The sequence below is a fragment of the Castor canadensis genome, chromosome 5 (assembly GCF_047511655.1).
Source record: "Castor canadensis chromosome 5, mCasCan1.hap1v2, whole genome shotgun sequence".
Classification (NCBI taxonomy): Eukaryota; Metazoa; Chordata; class Mammalia; order Rodentia; family Castoridae; genus Castor; species Castor canadensis.
Genome location: NC_133390.1, coordinates 108,949,056 through 108,972,161, shown reverse-complemented (window position 1 = coordinate 108,972,161; position 23,106 = coordinate 108,949,056). Strand labels below are relative to the sequence as shown.

The following is a 23,106-nucleotide window of genomic DNA, read 5'->3' as shown; positions in this document are numbered from 1 at the left end:
GCTGGGGTAATCAACCTTACCTGTCCTCATATATCAGGGACAAAGTGCTCAGGCATAGTCACAGGTGTTCTAAGCCCTCCATAACTGGACCCTTGGTCATGCCTAATAAAAGTGAAGACAGACAAGATCACAGACAGGAAGAGATGCCCACACACTGAATTCCACAGGCATCTCTGCATTTTATTTAGTGGTGTGTTGAAATGTCACTTCATGAAATTGTAAAGAATATACATATACACTTAATTATAATAGACAAAACAGATGTCTTTTCAGATGTCCACCCACATCATGCAAATTCAGACTTTTAGTATGGATTAATATAAAAACTGGCAGATTTGTCTCATTGTTTTGGATCCTTATCTTTGTCTGAAACTAGCCAGTAGAGTATTCAGCTATTTTGATCAAATGTTCCATTCTTCTAACACTGAATAAGTCCACTTGATTAATTCTGTTTTCCATTTTCTCTGCTTGCCTTTGTTTTACAAAATTTAGTAGCATTGTTTTTTATGGAATTCATCAAATCTAAAGTACCATTAATGTGTAAAACATATCATTACTTTATGTGCCGTTAAGAACAAAAGAACTGGTTTGGGGTCCTTGGGTTTGGGGTCCAAGGACATGGACAAAGCCCTGGGCTTGATCCCCAACACTGCAAAATAAATAAGTAAATGAATAACAGTAATGTTGCTGGTTATAACTGTAAGATACCTGAGGATGTGGTCCAGTGGTGGAGCACTCAGCTAGCATATCCATCTTCCCGCCCACCACATGAAATACTAGTGATAATAATAATTGCAAGATACTATTGATTCTAAGACCCATCCCAATTTCAGAGATATTAAAATTAAAACTATGTCTTAAAATTGATGAAATATATGTACACCACTTCTACATAACCAATATTTGTATTCCATATAGTGGTGATATAAAGTCTCCTTTATCAATGAATTTAACTTAAAAAAATTGATTTAAAGAAAAAATACTGTATCAATAAGGTGAAAGTAGAATATGGCAAGATCCTGGAGGTGGTGCCCAAATGGCTACGACTTGGCCTAAGTGCTTAGACCCAGTACTGCCCCTGTCCCATGTGCCAGCTCAAGCCAGCCTCACCCCCCTCCAGCGCTGAAGGCAGAGCCCCAGCCACTCCACAGAGCTGGGCGAGGGAATTACACAGTAATGCCAAGGTCCAGGTGGAGGAGTGGCTATCACGTACAGAAGTTATTTTATGAAAGTGAAAGAAATTCCTAGGAAAAAGACTCATTGAAGGTACTAGAATAATCAAGACTTGTGTTTATTTAAATAACAGCATACTCAGAGATTTCTGTTTCTTTCCCTTCTCTTTTGTTTTGAATCCATTCTTCAACAAAGAGGGAAAAAACAATTTCAGTCTCTGATGCTGGGTAACCTATTTACAAATAATGACTAACTAAATGCTAAGTTTTCATTTTTTTGTGATTAGCAAACCAAGCAATGGTCTTCTTTATTTTTTATAATAGATTTACGAGTTGAAAAAGATATGAATAACTTGAAGCAAAATGAATTTCACTGGAGAAGTACAAGAAGCAGCTAATTTTCTACTTCCAGAATACGAAATGTAAAGAGAAGTGTTTTAGATGGAGTCAAGTGCTAAGTGGCCATTGGGAAACAGTGGCGATTGCAGTGGATTTGTGTTCCTTGAAATCATGGCTCCCACCTGGCACCCAGCAGGCCTTACATTGTGGTCACCGTGTGCATTTCCCAGAGAGCCATACAGAAGCCTTTGATTTCCTCCATGCTTATTCTTGAAGGTTGTTGAGAATCATTAACCAGAGTGCAGTAAAGCAGGTCACAGGAGGTCAGAAGCCATACAAGCTCTGCTCCTTGCACATAGCCTGTTTGTGCAAACTTAATTTTGCAGGTTTTAATGTAGGTGTAATTGAGACGATAAATTGAACACATATGCATATTATAATAAAGGCATCCTTTGGAGTCAGCAAATATTCTCATCAGGTGAAGCATCAATAAACCTATTACAGTATAACAAAATGGAAAGGTCTTATAACAGATTATTTATAGGCTATTAGTTATTAGGGTAATTTTAAAATACAATCAGTAACAATTAGCAGAATTGGCAATACTGGATGTACAGCTGTTTCTACTCACTAGTATTAATAATCCTAGCAATAATTCTTAACAGTAATACCAGGTGAAAACACAGCCTCTTCTAATTTCTTTGTTTACTTTTATGAGTGTGGTTGTTTATCACATCATTGTGGAATATACTTACAAGATTTATTTCAAGATAGCCATGAAGACTTATGGACACCATACACTAAAATTTGAAGTTTATAATAGAATGAAATAAAAATATAAAAATTCTCCAGTCCAGGGCCCTTTCTCCAAGCAGAAGTACTGGTCCAAAAAGGCACATAGATTTAGCAGAAGCATTAGGGCTAGTGTCTTCTGTCACATTCCCTAGGAGCAGGGTCCAAGACAGGTACTTGGGTGCAGGTGGTTTATTGAGACAGAAACGGAAGGGAGTGACAGAAGCAGGCTCAGGAGGGAAGAAATGCCAAGCAGTGTGTATAATCAGAAAAGTCCGCCCTTGGCCTGGTGAAGGCACAGGAATGAATGTCACCACAGAGGACAGCTGTGAGTCCTCTGCAGCCAAGCACAACAGCTGAGGGATGGGTGCAACAACCAGGAACACTAACTGTGCTAACTGTATTTGGTGATGGGGTTGGAGTAGAAGGGGAGACAGGATGGTTCTCGAGGTTTGACATGAACAACTAAATAGATTGCTGTGTATAACCATAACACTTCCTTTGTAATGCCAAAAAATATTAAGATTACAGAATAAATATGAAAAGATTCTTCACTTTACAACACATTTTTTCTTTAGCTTTTATTTTTTCTAGTTTAAAAAGACCAACTTCTTTACATATTGAATAAAATCATTTTTCCATTCAAGACATATAAACTTTCTCCTTTTTTGTTTTTGGCAGTACTAGGGTTTGAACTCAGGGCCTCTAGCTTGCTAGGCAGTTGCTCTACCACTTGCACCACACCCTAGCCTCCCAAATATATAAATTCTAATTTGCTCTTTTTTATCTTTTCCACTTAGTCTGCTTCCTGTAGAAAACAAACAAACTGGTCTATTACTCTAAAAATGGAAGATTCATCTATCTATAATTCCAATAATATATGAGCTTTTAATAAAAGTCAGTTATGTCTTATTCTTATGCATTCATCCTTTAATCCAGAAGTCCTCACACTATGGTCAGCAGACCAAATCCAGGCTGAGAGCTATTTTTGCTTGACCTAGGAGCTAAGAGTTTTTCATTTTTAGAGTATTTTTAAAATATATATATATATATATATATATATAGAGAGAGAGAGAGAGAGAGAGAGAGAGAGAGAGACAACAGAAATGTATGTCCCACAAAGCTGAAAACATTTACTTTCTAGCCCTTAAAAAAGGTTTGCCAACATCGCCTTCAGTCTGTTACGCCAAACATTTTTACAGAAGTGTGTTCACTCAGTCTGTAGCAAAAACTTCAGATTTATAGGGGATTTATGGAACCATGAAATGATTTGTTTTCTAGAAGGATTTGTCACAGAATTTATATAAATTCTGGCTCTTTTGAACAATTCATTTATAAATGGAATTCCTTATTCATAATCATTAATTTTAAGTAAAATATACATAATTTGTGTTGTTTGATTTAAAAACCTATTTTGTGATTATTATAAGGAAACTGGAAAATATAGACACTAAGATGAAAAAAATCAGCTGCAATCTTTCTGTTTATAGTTAACCGCTGTTAACACCTAGCTACATTTTTTTTCTAGACCTATCACCATTTAAGGTTTTTTTAAACTGTAGGTCATGTTGTAAGTATATTATATACTTTTTACTTTGTAACTTTCAAAAGTATCTTACTTGACTGCATTTATTCCACAGAATAATATGTCACAATTTATTTAAGCATCTGTCTATTTTTTTGACCTTTTAGGTGAAAGCTACTGTAAGTGTTATAACCAGGACCTTTATCTGTAAACCCAGATCCTCACTTCTGTGTCGTGAGGCTAGACTTTTAGGAAAGTAACCATTGTCCCTTGCTCTTCTGCCTTCTGTCCTCCTTACAAACTCCCTTGTTTCTTCCTCTGCTTCTTTAAAGAGTAGGGTTCCTCAGGACTTGGAACTTGGCTGTCTCTTCTCAGTATTTGTCTCCAGACCCCATATGTCACCATGCCCAAGCTTTCAAATGCCATCCCTAGGCTCCAACCTCAGGTTTCTCTTCCAGGCTCCAGCCTGCAAATCCAACAATCAGCTTGACAACTCCCCTTCACTTCCATGTCTTATGCCATCTCCTCCCCTTCCAAACCTCCACTTCCCTATTGCCCCTTTCAGTGAAGTGACACCTGTGGCTGATGGTACAATTTGAAAGTCTACCCTCTCTCACCACCCCCATCTATTCACCGGGTCATATTGATTCTGCTTCCTTAGTATCTTTATGATTTTTTTTCTAGGACTGCTGAGTATGCCTCCTAACTGGGCTTTCCCCACACCCCTGTCCCATCCCTTACTCCATTCTCTGCCACACAGAGCATTTCTAAAACTGCCAATCTGTTTCAAAACCCATGAATAGCTGTCAGGACAAAGATCTTACTGGCAATGCCTCTTCACTCCCCATCCTCACTTGTCAGTTTTCTTAACCTCCTGCTCCAAACCCATGGTTTCCTTCCAGGTACTGGAATGTGCTCAGTTTCTTCCAGCCTCAGCCTTTATTCAAGCTGTTCCCTCTGCCTGTGACAGTCCCCTCCCTCTTTAGCTGGTCAACTCACTTCCCCCAATACACTTACTACCTGCATGCTTTCTCACACATCAGTCTACTTTGTGGGTACTTATTACAAATGCTATGTATTTTTCCCCTGTGATGACTGTTTCTACATTAGACCGAGGTTGCCTTTCTCACCTCTCTATTCCCCACTGCCTGCCGTGACACAGATCATGAAGTATAAGCTTCGTAAAGATTTTTAAAACATGTTATCTAATAGCATTCCAGAAAGTTCCTATCAACCAATTTATAAATGCATCAGTAGTCTATTTGAATGTTCCTTTGATCATACCTATCCCAACACTGTTGTAGTTTTAATTTTTAAATACTTTGACAGAAAAAATGTTACCTCATTATTACTGAAATTGTATTTTTTATTACTAGCAAAGTTGAACTTTTTAAAACATGTTGACAACATCTTTAATATTTTCTATGATTTTTAGATTCATCATATACTTTCTTTTTCAGTACTGGGGTTTGAACTTAGGGTTTTATGCTTGTTAGGCAGGTGTTCTACCACCTGAGCCACATCTCCAGCCTTTTGTTCTTGTTATTTTGGAGATGGGGTCTTTTTCCTTAAGCAGGCCTGCATCACAATCCTCCTATTTTTATACTTCCTGTAGTAGCTGGGATGACAGAGGCATGCTCACCATGCCTACCCTTTTTCTGTTGAGGCAGGGTCTCACAAACTTTTTACTACCCTGGCTGGCTTGGAACCACAAATTCTCCTGATCTCAGTCTACATGACCCCCTCCACCCCGTACCCTGGGATGACAGGTGCGCCACTGTTCCCAACTATGGAGATGGTGTCTCGTAAACTTTTTGCCAAGTTTAACCTCAAACTGTGATCCTTCTAATCTCAGCTAAGATTACAGGGGTAAGCCACTGATGCCCAGTTCACTTACTGCTTTTTGAACCATTTTTATTGGGATGTTTTGGAAGCTATTATTTGGATGAATTATCTTTCTACTTACAGAGCAATGTCACTGAACCTACTTAGCATCATTTGAAGATTTGGGCAGATTTGGAGAAATGAACCTGCTTCCAAAGTCTATACTTGGTCATTGCTGACTCCCCCTTACCTTTGTTAACCAGATACCGTATCATGTCAACGGAGGCAGTTTGGAGAGTGACAGAGGACACTGTCAGTAATCATGCCAGGACAACAGATGTTCAGTAGGACTACTCTGCACAAGCCAAGATGTGTGGTCTCTTAACTCTCATCTCCACACAGACTTAGAACTCAGGGCCTCAAGAGCTAAGAGCAAAAGTGTAAGTGGTGATCCAGGGATGAATTGGGGAGGAAGCCTGCTTTCATCTTGGATTTTAATTTGCATGCATTTGTGCTGTGCTATTCAGTGACTCTATTCAGCTACTCCTCCCTGTCACCCCTAGTGTCCACTTCACCTATTTGCCTGACGCTTGGAGGCATCTGAGTTAAAACCTATGGAACATCAGCAATTTCTATGCTCAGAAAATGTCATGATGAGACCAGTTGCCCAGAGGGCTGCAGGGAGCTGGTCAGAGATGAGACCAAGTCTCTAGGAAGAATTCTCTGTGTTCACCAAGCTTCCTCCACTGGGCATTGCACTGACAATATCAGTCACTACTGTCTGATTTTACATTGTTTCTGAAATTATGTCAAAAGTGACCAGAACAGGGTTTTCACTTAGGCAAACATCTTAGGAAGATGTTAAGTGACAAGCATAACTCCTAGAAGTACAATTGTGAAATTTCTGGGGTGGCTCATCTTGGGTTGAGGTCAAGTGCACATGGCAATTCTGCCTATCTCTTGGGATGCTTCCCTGAGCTCTTGCAGTGAGTGTACCTACAAACTTCCCCAGCCTTCCCAAAATGCTCTACGCAGTTTATACCCATCTGTGAGACTCAAAAAATAAATTCAGGAGTCTTACAGACTTGCATTTTTAAGAATTACTAGGATATTGAAGAAAGTAAAAGATAATGGCAGAAAACTTCTGGAAAGAGAAAAACTGGGATAATTTAGACAGTTTAATTTTTTCATTGCCATTCAATGTGAACTATGACTTTATTGGGAAGAGTACTGGAGGCTTTCTCTTCCAATCTTGTCAGCAGACAGCAAATTTCCTATCAGAATCCCAGCAGAGCTTCTGGGTATTGCTGTGCACATTGTGCAATTGCTCACTGCACAACTCCAGGGGGCGCCATTCACATTGCCATCTATGTGAATGATGCTAAACGGTCCCTCCTGGCATGGACCTGTTGTGGAGTTCACAGTGCTGTCTATGTATAGAGAGCACCCACCATCTGTGTGGCTGGATGCTGAGGACCTGACTGGTAGGCTTTATGTGACTTTTCTGTGATGGTCGCCACCACTGCTGCATTTAGGGTTGCTTCACTCACCAATGCCTACAGATCGTTCAGGGTAATCTTCATCGTAAACATACAGTCACCTATTTTCTGTAAACCTCATATCATGTGTCAATCTAGGAGTCCTAGATTCAGGTTTGAAAAATAGGTCACGGGAGCTGTCTTTTAAGTGATTTTTTTTTTCTTCTTCTTCCTTTTTGAGGTACTGGGGATTGAACTCAGGGCCTTGCACTTTCTAGGTAAACTCTCCACCACTTGAGCCATGCCCCCACCCCTTTGCTTTTAGTTTGTCTTTCAGACAGGGTCTCCCACTTTTGTCCCAGCAGGCCTCAGACCTCCATCCTCCTAGCTCTGCCTCCTAAGTACCTGTGATTAAAGGTATGAAACACCATGCTGGGCCTGTATTTTGCCGAGATCTTGCCATTTCATTTTTATTGAGGAAAATGTAGGAAATAAATACAATTTTATAGTTTGCTAGAAAATTAAAACTTTTAAGATGCATGTATGTTTTAAAGCAATTATATTCATTAAAGTGTCAATGAAAAAAGAAAGTAATTTTAGACAGACTTAGGATCCATCTCCAAAAAATCTACCCATACAGTCTAGTAAGTTAAGAGTAACCCATCATCTCTACAAAAATAAAGGAGAAGCCTGGCACAATAGTGCACAGCTATATCCCAAACTCTCAGGAGGCAGAGACAGGAGGATCATGAGTTTGAGGCCAACCTGAGGAAAAATGACTGAGACCCCATCTCAACAGAAAAAGTTGGGCATAGTGGTACGTGCCTGTCATCCCAGCTACTGCAGGAAACATAAATAGAAGGATCACAGTCCCGGCTGGACCAAGCAAAAGCAAAATAACCAGAAGAAAAAGGGCTGGAGGTGTGGCTTAAGCAGTACAGAGTCTGCCTAGCAAGCACAAAGCCCTAAGTTTAAACCCAAGTACCACCATGAATAAATGCATACATACATAAATGAATAAATAAATAAAAACAAAAGGTCTGGGGGTATGGCTCAAGTGGCAGAGTCCTGGGTTCAATACCTAGTACTGAAAAAAAAAGAAGAAAAAATACCATGCACTGATGAGAGGCACCTGCCTTACAGAGATGCCTTGGTTTTGAATTAGCAGAAGAATCAACGTTATACCTTTTAGTAAGAATGCTGATGAAAACATTCAGATATTTTTGTGCTAGGATGAAACTCTTATATATATTGTTGTACTAGGGTTTGAACTCAGGGCCTCATGCTTGCTAGGCAGACACTTTACCACTTGAGCCACTCAGCTAGCCCTCTCAGGTTCTTTAGAAGAAACCTTTTAGCTCACTTATTCAGACATTCAATTAACTCTTGCTATTTGCCATCATGACCATGCAGTCCAGCCCCTTCTGTGAGGGGACTGTGGTCATAAAATTGGTTAGAGACAGAGCTGGAAAGAAGGCCCAGATGTTCCATGTCCAGGACACTTCACCCACAGTGCTGTTAAATATCCATGCACGATTCCAGGCAGGTACGGAAATAGCAGAGCATCTGTGTGTGCACGTGACTTGCATGGAGTGCATGCAATAAAAATGAAATACAAACCCTGGGCCAGCCATTTCTTTATTGCTCTAAATGCCACAACTTAAGAAGGTTCAGTGTCAGGGCTAATAATTCCAGAATTAGTGCCAGAATTTTGCAAATAAATCTTTTCCTACCTATTCATACTCTTTCTGACTGGTATATTTCAATCAGGTCCTTTCTCAAACATTGCCTTTGCAGATTAAAATCCTGGGGAACATGCTCTTCTAGTCCCTACTTTGGAGAAAGAATGTCACTTCCTACCCATGACAAAATGAATACTTCAACTTCAGGATGGCTTCCTTTTTTTTTTTTTTTGTGGTGTTGGGGTTTGAACTCAGGGCCTCACACGTGCTAGGCAGGCACTCTACCACTTGAGCCACACCACCAGCCCTTGTCTTCCTTCTGAAAGGACTTGTTTTGGGGGGACTAACTTAACATGTAGTTTATAACAATGTGAAGTTTCATTTTCTGGAGTTCTGTACGCTTCATGGATACAATTTAATCTCCTGATTTGCTGAACAATTCTGAACTTGGTGGTGGGTGAGGAGGTCACATGTGAGCAGAGCACAGATGCCCTTGCCAGCTGCCTTCCTGTCTGCATAGACATAATACTGCCCACGTAGCCTCTGCCAGGCAGGAGGCTGAGATCTAGTCAGAGGTTGCTACAAGGAGACCCTTTCTGACATTTTTTTCCTGGTAGACTCATCCACATGCAGCTGGACCAAGGGACACTGAACTTGTAGTTAAGTGATTAAGAAGAATAATTCTGAATCCAAATTACCCAGGTCCAAATCCTGGCTCTGCCTACCTACCTTACCAGCTTTTTGACATTGGGCAAGTTATTTAACCTCACTATCTTTGCCTCCTCACCTGCGAATGGAGAGTAAAATGGTTTCCTTCCAGGATATTTAAGGATTAAATGAGTTAGTGTTATTAATAAATGCAGCAACACATATCTATTCCATTCATAGTCCAACCTTCATAAATACAGAGGTTTTATTCACACTTGGAGCTCTGGCCCATTTAAGAATTGTAAAGTCAATGTAATGAGTGTGTTTGTTTTAAATAAATTAGAAGAGTGTTGTTAAACTTTTCAGTTAAAATTTTAAAAGTATGTATGGCCTGGGTCTTGATATAAAATGTATTCCTTACTATGAATATAGCAGAGAAGATAAACAAAGGGCAAACTTCATACACTGTATGCAACTGCAGTGAATGTATGTCACATGGCCTAGGCAGGTAGGACCAGAGAATCAGCTAAGCTGTCCTGGAGGAAGTGACATTTAAGTGAGACTTAAGGGATGAGTAAAAATTTGCCAAAAGAAGTTGGACATGATGGTGGTTAAGTTCCTTAAAGGGCGATAAGTAAGGCTGCAGAAGAATGGGCTGGGGTCAGTTGGGAGACTGTGTAGCCATTTCAGGGCACAGTAGTCTAGACTGGGGTGGGGCACTGGTATCGGAGAGAGATCCTGTACTTACCAACAAGACGTGGTGAGTGATGGGGGGAAGGTGCTGGAGCAGGACTCTCCTTTGTCCCCCACCTCTAATGTCTAATTTACAAAGGTTTCAGGGACAAATGTAAGTGAGCTCCAGCTCCAACTTGGGAGTTGAGGAAAGGGTCCTGTAAACAGGAAGCCAGGACCTTTCAATCACTTTGCAAAGTGTCTCTTCATCCTGGTGGACCTTCCTACAGACTGTTGCCAGCCTAGGAGTTGGCAGAGCTTCCTGTTCCAAGGTGGGAGGGTTTTTGGCAGGAGATGGAAAGTTGGAAACAGAATGGAAACCCAGTTAGCCAAGCACTTTGCAAGGAGAGGAGAGCAAAAGGAAAACTGGGTACTCTCCCGTCTGATCCAGAATATCTGGTCATAAAATAACGTTAAAAGTACAGATAATTCAAAGATGTTTGTATTTGGCTTTGAAATACCATGCATTTTTGGCAGCGAAGTTACCTTGCCAAATGTTTTTCTTAAGCCTTATTTAGCATTTCCTGAACACAGACCATCTGGGCAGCAGGGGGGGTTGAAGCCAGTGGCCAAGAGGGGGTATATGGGGGCAGCTGGGGAGGCCCTACTGTTTAAAAATTGGACAGACACTACCACTGTCCCTTGTCACCCCAGCTGATCAATATTTATTTGTCTACCTGTGTTCTGACACAGACAGGGAGCTTTTTCTGACCTCAGCCCTGCCAGGTGACATGGCAATTTGAAAAACAGCAATCTAGTTCCCAACAGACATCTCCTGTATCCATCACCGTATTCCTCTGGGCCACCTCCACACCCCAGGGTAGCAGCCTAGGCTCCACAATAACTCAAATCCCTCTCCATTTGGAGCACTAAGCAGGCTGTTTACAGATGTTGGCGTAAATTATATTTTAAGTCATAATCAATCCCTTCTGACAGAAGAGCTGGCCAGACCAGAAGGCCCCTTTTCCTGTTATTCATACCATTGCTGCTTCCAGACAAGTTATAAGGTTAGTCACATTTCCTGGAGGGCCGACCTAAGTGAGGAAGGAGCAGGGCCTCACAGAGATCACTGAAACAAAGGGCCTCCACACCAAGTCCCCACTGGGGCCTAGGAGAATTGTCAGGGTGGCAGCCACTCCCTACTGAAGAATCCCAGGCACTCCCTGTTCCTCCATCTAGACTGTGCCAAGCTAGGGTCCAGGCCATAACTGCTGGAATAATTAGCAACAGGCCCAAACCTGGACGTTCAGGGAAACTGGTTTTCCCCATTTCACTGTAGAATCAAGAGCTCTTTTCCATGATCAACAGAGACATTTCCTAACCTCCCGATTCTTACCGGGCGGGTTGTTGACAGGAAAGCCTTATTCCCTAAAAGGTGCTCTGGCTCGAACACGTTTTCCAAGTGCTGGTATCATTCTCTTCATCAACCCTTCTTCCTAAGGAAAAACTCGGGCAATCCCGTGTGTGTTTTTGAAAAGGCCAGTTTAGGTTTCTTTGACTCAGTTTCTTGAAAAATTTAGGGAAGAAGCAAAACCAGTCAATGTGCCAAAAGCACCATCACCTGATTAGCCGCTTCCGCTCCTTCAAGGTCTCCTGATAGGTGGCGTCTGAAGGGGTCTTTGGAAGCCCTCAAACCTTAAGAACAGGTATCACCTCCCCACTGCAGACATTAGTTCTTTCGACATACCCCTGTCCCCACCCCCCAACACGCACCTAGATGAGACCATCCTGTGTGCGTGCGGCCGGGAGAGGGAGGAAATGAGAGCTAAAGCAACAAGTTCCACCCACAGCCAGACTTGGAAGGGGACACCGCGGCGAGACGACCGGAGCAGGGTGGTGCAGGGAGAGGAAGAGACAAGGAGGAAGGTGGAAGGGAAATGATGTGCCTGACCACCGAGCCCACGTCACTTGGGTTCCCACATGGGCTTGTGAATCTTCGCGTGTGGGAGGGAAGAGAGGTCCTTCCCAGGGTCACTCGGGGACTTTACGCGGGGATCAGGAGGCGCCAGGCCCGCGCGTCGCTTCAGGGGTCTCGGAGGCTTCAACCCCGCAGAAAGGCCTAGAGGCGCACCAGGAAACACGAGTGTCTGAGGGTGACAATTACAGCACGCTCGCCAGGGCGCGGCCCTTGCAAATGGCAGGGTCCGCTCCCCTACCTCTCTGTGCCCTCTTTTCCCCGGCCTTCCGGGCCTCCGATCGCTTTCTAGCCGGCCTCTGACTCCAGCGCGCTGCGGAGAAAGCCGGGAGAGCGGACTGCGCCGCGCCCGGCAGCCTCTGGGCATGCTCGGTGGCGGGACGGGCTCCGAGCCGGAGGGCGCGTCCTCCCTCCCCCAGGGCAGCGGCGCCTGCGGCGACGGCCGCCGCACCCCGGCCCCGCACACCCTCCAGCGGAGAGCAGGCCGCCTCCTCCACCCTGATCCCGCCCACCAGGCGGAGGCGGGGCGGGCCGGGAGGCTGGGAGCAGAGGCGGGAGTGAGGCTCCGCCGGCTGCGGTTCCTTAGAAAGTAAAGCAGAGCTCTCGCAGCCCCGGGCTCCTGGCTGCGGCCGGGGAAGGGGCGGGGCGGGGCGGGGCGGGGCCAGGTGGGGGGTGGTCCCCGCGCCCCGAGCTAGGTGCGAAATTAGCAGCCGCCCCCAGGGAATTCTAATTCGGTGAGAAAGTGTCTGGTTCTCGGAGAATCCTTCGGGCGGGGTGCCGGGCGCGCCTGGCGCAAAATGGTTAAAACAAAGTCCGCGCGCGCCCCTGGGCTCCTCGTATGAAAAGTGTGCGCGCTGGTGGCCGGCACCCCTTTCTGCTAATTTGAGGGTTAGTTGAGCGGAGGAAGTGTGGTTGTGAGAGGGCAGAAGGGGACATTAAGGGAAGCCTCCAGCTGGCGCTGGCTCCCGCCCCCAGGCCTCCTAAGGGGACGCACCTCGGACCCTGCAGGCGCGGGGCGCGGGGCTCGGGGCGATCGCGGCGGGCGGCCGGAGCAGGCAAGCCCGGTGGGGCGGCTCACTCTCTCTGCCTCCTCCCTCCCCAGGATTACCGAGAGGATGGGATGGATCTAGGCAGTGACGCCGGCGGCAGCAGCAGCAGCAGCCGCGCCAGTTCACAGTCCAACTCTACCAAAGTGACCCCTTGCTCCGAGTGCAAATCCTCATCGTCGCCGGGGGGCAGCCTAGACTTAGTGTCTGCACTGGAGGACTATGAGGAGCCCTTTCCGGTCTACCAGAAGAAGGTGATTGATGAGTGGGCGCCGGAGGAGGACGCGGAGGAGGAGGAAGAGGAGGACGAGCGAGGGTACCGGGATGACCGCTGTCCGGCCCGGGGACCGGGGGACGTGAGCGCCGGGACCCGCAGCGGCGGCGGCGGGGGCAGGAGCACCACCACCGCCATGCCGCCCCCGATGCCCAACGGCAACCTCCACCGGCACGACCCTCAGGACCTCAGGCACAATGGCAACGTGGTGGCCGGCCGGCCGAGCGGTTCCCGGGGCCCCCGCCGAGCGATCCAGAAGCCCCAGCCGGCAGGGGGCCGACGCGGTGGCCGGGGGCCGGCGGCCGGGGGTCTCAGCCTTCAGCCTCCGGACAGCGGGACGTGCGTCCCCGAAGAGCCCCCGGCTCCCCCTATGGACTGGGAGGCGCTGGAGAAGCATCTGGCAGGGCTGCAGTTCCGGGAGCAGGAGGTGCGAAACCAGGGCCAGGCGAGAACCAACTCCACCTCTGTAAGTTGGCCGGGGTGCGTGCCCACGCGCGCACTCGGCGCGCACAGCCCGCACACCCCTTCTCCGCGCTACCGCCCGCCCGCCCGCGGCCCCATTCATCCTTCGCGAGGGTGGGGGCTGGGCCGGAGAGCCTGCCTTCTGCTCCCCTGGGGTACTGTTGCTCTGTCTGCGAGCTGTCTGGGTTTGCAGGAGGGGCGGAGAGACGGGAGGAGCAGCCAGAGGGCAGCGGAAAGTCGGGCTCGTGGCAACAGCGAGTCATTTTGATGGAATTACTTATGGAGACTAGGTTGTGAGTCACTTGCTCGAAAATAAATCCAGGGAGCTTTTGGCACCGAAGTCAGTGCCGGAGGGGGTATATTTCATATATAATATGAAATATTGCATGTGATAGTTGTGGCTTTGTCAATCGTGGTGGACTCCCTTCGTTGCCACTAATGTGTCGCCCATAGCTGAGATGTCCCTATGCACTGGCACACAGTCGCCTGCCCACTCCTCGGTCTGGAGCGCGGCGCGGAGGGTGTGTGTGTGGGGGTTCTTCCATTTCGCATTTTAGGTTCCTATTTTTGAATGGGTTGAAGGCCCTTCTCTTTGACTTTCTTCCTGTATGATATCTGAGCTTTTGATGACCTGGGGGAAACAGGGTGAATCGAACTGTCAGGATAAGGGAGGGGTTCCTGCCTCTGTAGCCTGACTCACTCCTTGTCGGAGAATCCCTCCTTGTTTTGATAAAGGGACCACTTACAGTTCCTTACCCGAGGCTACTGCCTCAATTCAGGAAAGCCAGACAGGGAGGGGTGGTGGCGTGGAAAAGAAGGAGGGAGAGGAGGAGGGCTGCATCTATAATAAGCTCAGGCAGGTTTGCACTTGTCTCAACATTTTTTTTTTTTTTTTGCCCCTGAGAGGAGAGCAGATAAATGACTTAAAAGAAAAGCATCATGAATGTAGCTCCCCTTTTTATCACTGTTTTGAGATAAAGCAACAGTTGTAATTTGAAATCATTAATGATGTCCCTAAAAGGGCTGAAGGGCACAGTTGAAATGAGCTGCTTTCTGTGTGTGACAGCTGTGTGGCAGTGTAAGAATGCTTGCCTTGCAGGTATAATTTTTATGGTTCCAGGGCCCTGGGGCTACTGGAAATTGGGTGCATGCACTTCTGACTTCAGGGTGAGGATGGTAACAGCGTTTCCCAGAGAAATTGGCATGGTTTCTATTCGAGAGAGCCCTTGGCTGACAGAGCCTACTGGTTAGTGTCCCTTGAGAAACTACCTATTAAATTAGCATACTTGTTTTAATCCCAGCTGTTTAAAAGTTTACCACATCACTAACAGACATGAAATCTTTCTATTACACAGCCAATGCTATGTCTTATACCTTGCAGTAGTAGAAAAACATCCTTTTCCCACTTAGTGCTTGAGAAAAGCACCACATTAAAAGCCCTGGACTTGAGCAATGAGTTTGTTTTCTGTTGCATGGCACCTATACATTCCAAGAAAACGTAATCATTGGCTTTACTTGCCAAGTTAGGGTTTGATAGTGACACTGGGCTTCCCTACTCAAAACTTAAGAGACCCAAAATTTTGTTGAGCATCACTTGATAATGTGCTGTATGTATGCCAAGTGTGGTGCCTGGTGCTGCAGTTACACATCTGTCCACAGGGGGCTCACGTTTTGGTGGAGGGAGTTGTAGACTGCCATCTGTGAACCTGATATTTAATGGCTTTCTTAACAGGCCCCTTTCCCCAGCCCCTGTGCCTACTCACACCTTTCCTTTGTTATGGTGAAACCTGAAGATGGAGCCCTTACTTAGTGGGCAGTCTTTGAAACAATTTGCATATTTGGGTTGCTTTCCCCTAACCTCCTCAGCTCTCCTGAAGTGTTCTCATGTTAGTTCCTCCACAAGTCACAGAAAAATTTAGATCCATTGCCTTAAAACAAGTATTTGTACAGGAAAAAAAGGAGGGAGAAGTGGTATTTGAAGTTGATACTGAACTTTTTCATGTTTTGGTCTGTGTTTGGATGAAGTCACTAGTCCATATTTGCTTAGAATGATGTTTTCCAATCTGTAAGTTACCTGTGAAATCACCTTAGCATTTAAAAAATGAAATGAAATAAAATAGAATGTACTACAGTCAGTAAGCTTGGTGATTTTTAATTTTTTTTTTTTTAGTTTTGTATATATGCTGAGTCACAATGTAAAGTTTATTACTCATTATGGGTTGCTGCTATAAAAGTTTTTAAAACACTGATTTAAATCCTGCTCAGTGCCGCCTGGAATGAATGACAGGATTTATGCCCATGAGGGCAGGGGCCTGAGAGTAGCAAAGGAGTTGTATAGAAGAACAGGCCTGTTCACATCACAAGTTGTTCACCCCAGTGATCCTTTTGCTCTTTTTTAGAATGTTGTGTGTAGACACATTTAGATGGAATTGGTACCTCCACCAGGAGGGCAATAGAAAACGCAAAGGAGGGGTAGGTTCTCATCTCCTAAATAAACTAGCACCCACTTCTGGATTTTGCCTTTCTTGTTACCTGGAAGCATTCCAGACTCAGCTCAGAGCTCGCCATCTCAGAGAGGATGTTCCTGACCACCCTCCCTAAGGCAAAGCAACAGCACGCCTGCCCCCATTCCTGTCCTTACCCCCGCCCACTCCCCCATACCTGTCCACCATTTCCTCAGGGCTTCTCATTGCCTAACATGGTTCTGTTTAATTCTCCTTGTTTTTTTTTTTTTTGCTTTTTTTCTGAAATCTAGATGAGGGTACAGGGATCTTGCCTGTTTTTAATTGTGATTTATTTAGTGGGAGAGTTCCTGGGATGTAGTAGGACTACGAATCCCAGACCTAATCTAAACACCCACTTTGTAGTTGAGAAAACAGATCCAGAGAGGTTAAATGATTTACTTAAGGTTCTAGTAAAAAATAAATAAATGGGGTTTTGTCCTTTCTTCTGATACAGGAGGTTGTTTTCTTTTTTTCCCTTCTCCTTTTAATGCATAAAATAATTCAAAATAAAAGGGAAGGAAGGAATGTCCATGTCTGTGAAGTAACTTAAAGGATTTCCTAGTGACGAGTCCCCTTTTGTACTTCCTTAGTATTAAAGGCAGAAGGAATGTGGGAAGAGGCCAAATCGAACTACTCAGGAGTCTCTTCTCACAGTTAGGGTTTGGTTTTACTTTCATGGCACCTTGAGTTCTTCGGAGCCATGCCTCACAGGTGCAGTGATCTTGCCTGACTTTAACATGATCTAATGCCTAGGACAGTTCTGGGATGTAGTAGGTTCTCCAATATCCAATGATAGAAGGAAATATTTATAGGGCCCATACACCGCAAGGGAAGACTGGGGTCTCAGAACTGTTGACTGTCAGTCCTCTAACTCAAGGAAGATTTAGAGACAAATTTAAAACACCAGGTTCAGGTGGGATTTAAAACCTTTATTTTGTGACCTTTACTCTGGTTGAGGCAGCTAATCCCTCTCTGGGTACTGGCAGAGGGGGAGGGTGTTGAGCTTGGATGCTGAGGAAGCCCTGAGAAGCCAGACTCCCTGCTGCTTTCTGGGAGGTAGGACTCCTTCATAGACCTGCCTCACCTCTGCTGGTCCTACCCCAAGCAGTTAAGTTTAAGTTACTTCCCCAGCCATATCCCCAGTAGCTCATCTTATGCCTTTCACAGTGGGGAGAGTGAGCAGCTCTACCCAACAGCCACCACAAGAACCCCTTCCAGAGGTGCCCTTCTCCAGCTGGCAGTCCCTGTCCCTTTGGCATCCTGTCTGGACCTATGTTGAATATTCTTGGTGAACTCTGGGGCCAGTTGCAGACTGAATGATGCCTTTGATGTTGGTCAGTTAGGAGTCTTGCTCCTATAAGATCAGTGTTCATCTTAAACTCTTAAACCCTGCTTCTGAGTCTCTGGTGACCTGGCACAAACATTCCTGAGTGAAGCCAGGGGCCTTGAATTTTCCCTCTCTCTGGAGAGCAGGCCCCAGGTAGCCTGCTCTCTCTTCTCCTGCATGGGTAGGACCTTAGTTTATCACTGCATCACTTCCTCCCATTCCAGGGATTCCCTGGACCCTTCAACAGGTAGCCTGGGAGAGAAGCCCCAGTATTCTTCTCTTCCCACGTGGAATGAGCTGAAATCTTTTCTCCATGGTTTTTCCATGAGGGCCTCTCTCCTTCAGGTGTGATCCTCAATGTTTAGCCTGTGTCTGGAAACTCAGCTCCATTTTCTCCTCTTTAGACTCTTGTTTAAAAGTAGCTTTATTGAGATATAATTGACATTTGGTCAACTACACAAATTTAATGTACATTTTGATAAGTTTTGACATGTATATGAGTCATGTGTATAACATATGTATGAATTGGGTTTTTTGTTTTGTTTTGTTTTTATAAATCCATACACAAAGAGGAATGGGTTTTGGTTTCACATCTTCAATGTGAGGAATGGATGCAGTTTGAAAAAATTGGGACTTTATAGAATTCTTGTTCTGATGTCAGTTCCTTGTTCACCAAATAGCTAGCATTCTAGTTTGCCTAAGTATTGCATTGATTTTAATTTACCGAAAAGTACAATATTTTATAAATATCAGATCAGTGATACTGGTGTTGGTGTTGTAATCAGGTTAAACTCCCTACTGTTTAAACTTGACAGGACTATGGAAAGACAATATTTTTTAATTCATGAATTCTACTTTTCAAATTCATTAAGGCCACAGGTAGATAAAATCTCATACATAATTTTTTTTCATGTTTGCTGTCTTGTGTACTTTTTTTCTTTTTATGATACTGGGGTTTGAACTCAGGGATTCACACTTGTGAGGCAGGCACTGTACTGCTTCAGCCTATAACTTCTGTATGAATTGTGACTTACATATGAAACAATCACCAAAATCAAGATAGTGGGCATTCCCAACACTCCCCCAAATATACTCACTCCCCTTTGTAATATCCCTATCCTTTCACTAGGCAACACTGATCCTACTTCTATATTATAGGTAAGCTTACATTTTCTAAAATTAATATAAGTGGAGTCATTTTGGTCAGTTCTTTTACTTAGCATATGATTGTCTTGAAATTGATCCATGCCATTGTGTATATCAACAGCTTGCTCCTTTCTGTTGTTGACTCATGCTCTGTTTTATGGCTCCACCATATTCACCTGCGGATGGACATGTGGATTACTTCTAGTTTGGCCTATTCTAAGTGAAACTGGCATGAATGATGATGCACAAGCCTGTGTGAACGTGGACTTTTAGTTCTCTTAGAGAAACTATTCTACAAATAGAATGACTGGATCTTATAGTAGGCAGGGGTTCACCTTTGTAAGAAGCAGCCCACTGTCTTCCAAAGAAGTACCATTTTACATGGCCATTTTCATGACAGTTACAGCTCTGACTAGATACGTGGCTCTCCCTCCTAACAGTTACCCTATCCCATCTTTGTCCTTGGGGTTCTCCAGAGAAGTGCTTTCCATGTTACTAGGACGGCTGCTCCCTTCTCCTTCAAGAGAAAACAAAACAAAACAAAAAAAAGCGAAGGAATAACCCATTACATCCAACCAAAGTCTTCACACCCATTGTTCAAAAACAGGAAAGGAATCATTTTTCGATCAGAAAAGAGTTCTAGTTGTCGACCTGATACATTTTAAGTGCAGTTTTATTATTTTTAGTTCCTGTGACAGGTACATTTTCCTCATTTAGTGAGTAGATAAGAATAATTTTAATTGACATGTTAATTGAAAGCAGATTCTCTTGATGAAGTTACTTCCAAAGTACTTGGAAGTAATTTGTCTTTTCATTTGTTTATACTATTAGCTAGTAACAAACTTTAAATTACCTACATTCCTTCCTAGAATGGTACTAATTGCAGGTTATTTTCAATGTTTTGTTCTGTAAGAATTACAGCCCAGTTACTCTTCCATGAATGATACCACTAAATTAGCTGAATGTCTGAGTGTTTTGTTTCCTGAGTTACTTGGGCTATGATTAAATTACATGAATTCTTGTTTTTATAGACTGAATTAAGATGTCTTTATTATTCTTACAAAATACAGTAAGGTTTTTAAGTTTGATAGGTGACCTGATTCTGCAGCCTGGAACCCTACCGTCCCTAGAAGTTACTAGGGCTTAGTGTATTCCATGCTTCAACATTTCACCTCAAAATGTCTAGTACCATAATGGAAAGTTCTTTGCCTACTTTTCTAATAATGTATGTTGGTTTTTTTTTTTTAGAAGTCACAAAGGCTTTTCTGTACATTAGCACATGTTCAAGACTTAAAGGAAAAATGTTTAGGTTCTAACCAAATTTGGCATAGCTCAGTTGTAGTGCACAGTTGTAGTGCACTTGCCTCATATGCTTAAGGCCCTGCACTGCCAAAAATAAAAAAGGTTAAGTTACAAGTAAACCCCAAATGAATAATTCTGAAAATGTTTGAAAATATACTATTAGTTCTGGAGCTGTTTGTGTGTGTGTATTTAAGTTACCATTTGGATGGATTATTGTATGTAGTAGGGCCTTTTGAACTGTTCTAGTTGGATTAAAAGCCTCTCTGCCTGTTCAATGGTTTGTATGTAGTGGCATTTTAAACCCTCCTAAGGAAAAAATTTAAGGTGCATATCTGATCACAGGATGCACACCCGTCAAGCTCTTCACTTTCTCACCGCTGGCATCATATCTTCTTCCGTCCTTGTCTGGCTGTGCCCTCCAGAACACTTCTAACTCCATTTCCTTGCCTGGCACTGCTTAGTCCTTCAGGCTTGGGAAACCCAGCACAAGCCCTTTCTTAGTCACAGGTCCACAGGGTGCTGGCCACACCACACCATTCAGCTCTGGGCCTCTTTTGGAACTGAGAACCCCATCTCTGTCTCATCATCTGAGGGCTGAACAACCTCTCTTTCCCCTCAACTTCTATTCCACTTGTGTATCACTTACTCCCACTATGGTTTTAAAAGTTTCCATTTTTATCTGTGATCTCACACCAAACCTGAAAATTGGACAAGGCAATTAATATTCCCATTCTAGAGATGAGAATGCTGAAGCCAGTAAGGCTCAAGGATTTGCCTAGAGTTTCCTGTCACATCAGACCTGTAAGTTCTCCCTCTGGTTCCACTCATTGTCTTGTACTTCCACTTACTTTCTTGTGAGTATGTCTCTTACTTATGCAAGTATTTTCCTCTCCTCCTTCCCCTCAAATACAGCAGCCTCACTAGCATTCCTTGAAGAACAGACATCTGATGTGCTTGCTATCTACTTGGTTAATGTATTTTGCACTAGTTTTCTGTTGAGTTCTTTCGTTCTTTCGTTATGAACTTTCTTATTAGTGGGAACAGTAATTCCAAGTCCTTTCTTAAAATCTTATCCAAACTCTGTGATATTATATTTGTGTATTAAAATAGGAGTTTGTGTGTTCTCCTGGACCTCTCCTAACCCAGACTTGAATGGTTTTGTTTTCTGATTTTTGAATTTTAGTCAGAGGGCAAGGCTTTAGTCGCCTGTACTCCCAGCGGTCATGAGGTAGAGGTAGGAAGATCAAGGACAGCCTGGGCTACATAGCAAGACCTTGTCTCAAATATAATAAATCAATAAAAATAAAGCAATTCAGTCCTAAGGCAATTCAGCTTTTGCAAATGCTCTTCCTCAGTCGCTTTGTGTTTCTTGAGCTTCTAGGACAGATGACATTCTCTTCTGTCAGCTACTGAGAGTCTAAAATAGCAAAATGCACCCAACTTCTATGGAAATTCAAGTGTCAGTTATGAAATTGAACATTTTTAATGGAAAAATAATACGATTTTAAAGACAGAAAGAATCTTGACAGGTCATCTCATCAAATCTTCACCATTCTCAAGGAAGAAAATTGAGATCTCTAGAGATTGACCCTTTTCACCCACTTCCTCAGCCCATGCCTCGTCATTCCTCTCCTAACTCCCACTTTTAATGAACTCTGCCCCCATTTGCAGCTGGTTTCATCCCCTTCTTAAATAAAAGAATGTTTCACAAAGTTAATTTGGAGGATGAATCCAAACTCGTCTTTAAGAATCTTCCAAAATTAGAAGTAGATTCTAATTCTCCATCATTTGATAGGAAAGTTGTCATTTCACTATTTGTTTCTCTTTTAAAATCCATGCTATTGGAACAATTAGAGAATTGCTTACTTCCATTCAGACTTCAGAAATACACACTCATTGTTCTGCTTCGGCCAATCCAGTCCCTCCCAGCATCGAACATTTTCTTCCTTATCTCTTGCTCCTTTCCCAGCTGTGAACACCTTTGCCTGGTTGTGCCCCCTCTGTTCTAGCATTGGGTAACAAAGCCCTTACCTCTCACAGCAGGAATGGGACTTGGGAATATTACAAGGAACTGCCTGAGTTCTAGAAGGCTGAGAAGGGAGCAGAGTTCAAGGCCACTTCCATTTACCAAGCCCACCTTAGAACTGTCAGAGCTATGAGGGATACTTGGGTTCAGAGAGCTATGGGAGAGATCTCCGCATGGCTCATCCTACAAGTGGAGGCAGATTTTATTCCATCTAGACATAGTTTAAGTGGATATTTTGTTATAAGCCAAAAAACGAAGCCAATGAAAAATAAAACCAAGAAAGGAAGGACTAGATAAGAGTAGTATTTGTGGAATTTAGGAGCAATCCATGAAATAGTCTAAACTGGGACACTTGGCTTAGTTAGAATATGGGTGAAAGCAAGGAACATAAGGCAAGGGAGATGTGTTTGAGATTTTGTGTTCCCTGTACGATGTTTCTAAGTTTCCCAGTTAAACTCGTCTAATTCTTCTCATCAGGTCCAGGATGGTTATAATAGTCACTGTCCTTCTCTTGCCCAGTCTCTCTTCAAAGCAGTAAAAGCCTCATTGTTTCAGATGCTCTTGGTTACTTCATTTGTTTTGTTGCGTTGGGGGGTTGACTATTCTGTTTTTAAGAATAATCATTGTTTTTCTTATATTTTGTCAATATAAGATTTGTTGAATCACCAATCTTTATCACTTATTCTGTCTGTTCTCATTTGTGCACATACTAAACCTAATTTTTTCTCCACCTTATATTTTCTCTCTTGTTCTTCAATATTTCCATTTTTCCTATACGCTAGAGTATGTGTAATTCAAAACATGATGGTTTAGGTTAGGAAATGGCCAGGTGATAGGAATGAACTCAACCAGTGTGTGTTCAGCAGCAGGTTGATAGTTTATTTTTTTGTTATTTTTTATTATCATATTATT

The 23,106-nt window shown here is 43.6% G+C and overlaps 1 protein-coding gene across 4 annotated transcripts in view; it reads left to right on the top strand.

The window, feature by feature from the left end:
* The window catches only part of Schip1 (schwannomin interacting protein 1), a 708,363-nt gene that overhangs the window by 574,867 nt on the left and 110,390 nt on the right, over nt 1-23,106 (top strand). For 2 of the 4 annotated variants that reach the window (XM_074073892.1, XM_074073893.1), the window contains one exon: nt 13,210-13,893. The exons of 1 other annotated variant lie outside the window; for it this stretch is intronic. In XM_074073892.1, coding sequence (XP_073929993.1) covers nt 13,210-13,893 — 684 coding nt within the window. Of the gene's footprint in view, nt 1-12,848; nt 12,996-13,209; nt 13,894-23,106 lie in introns of those variants that run through there. One more of the 4 variants, XM_074073894.1, reaches the window with a different exon arrangement.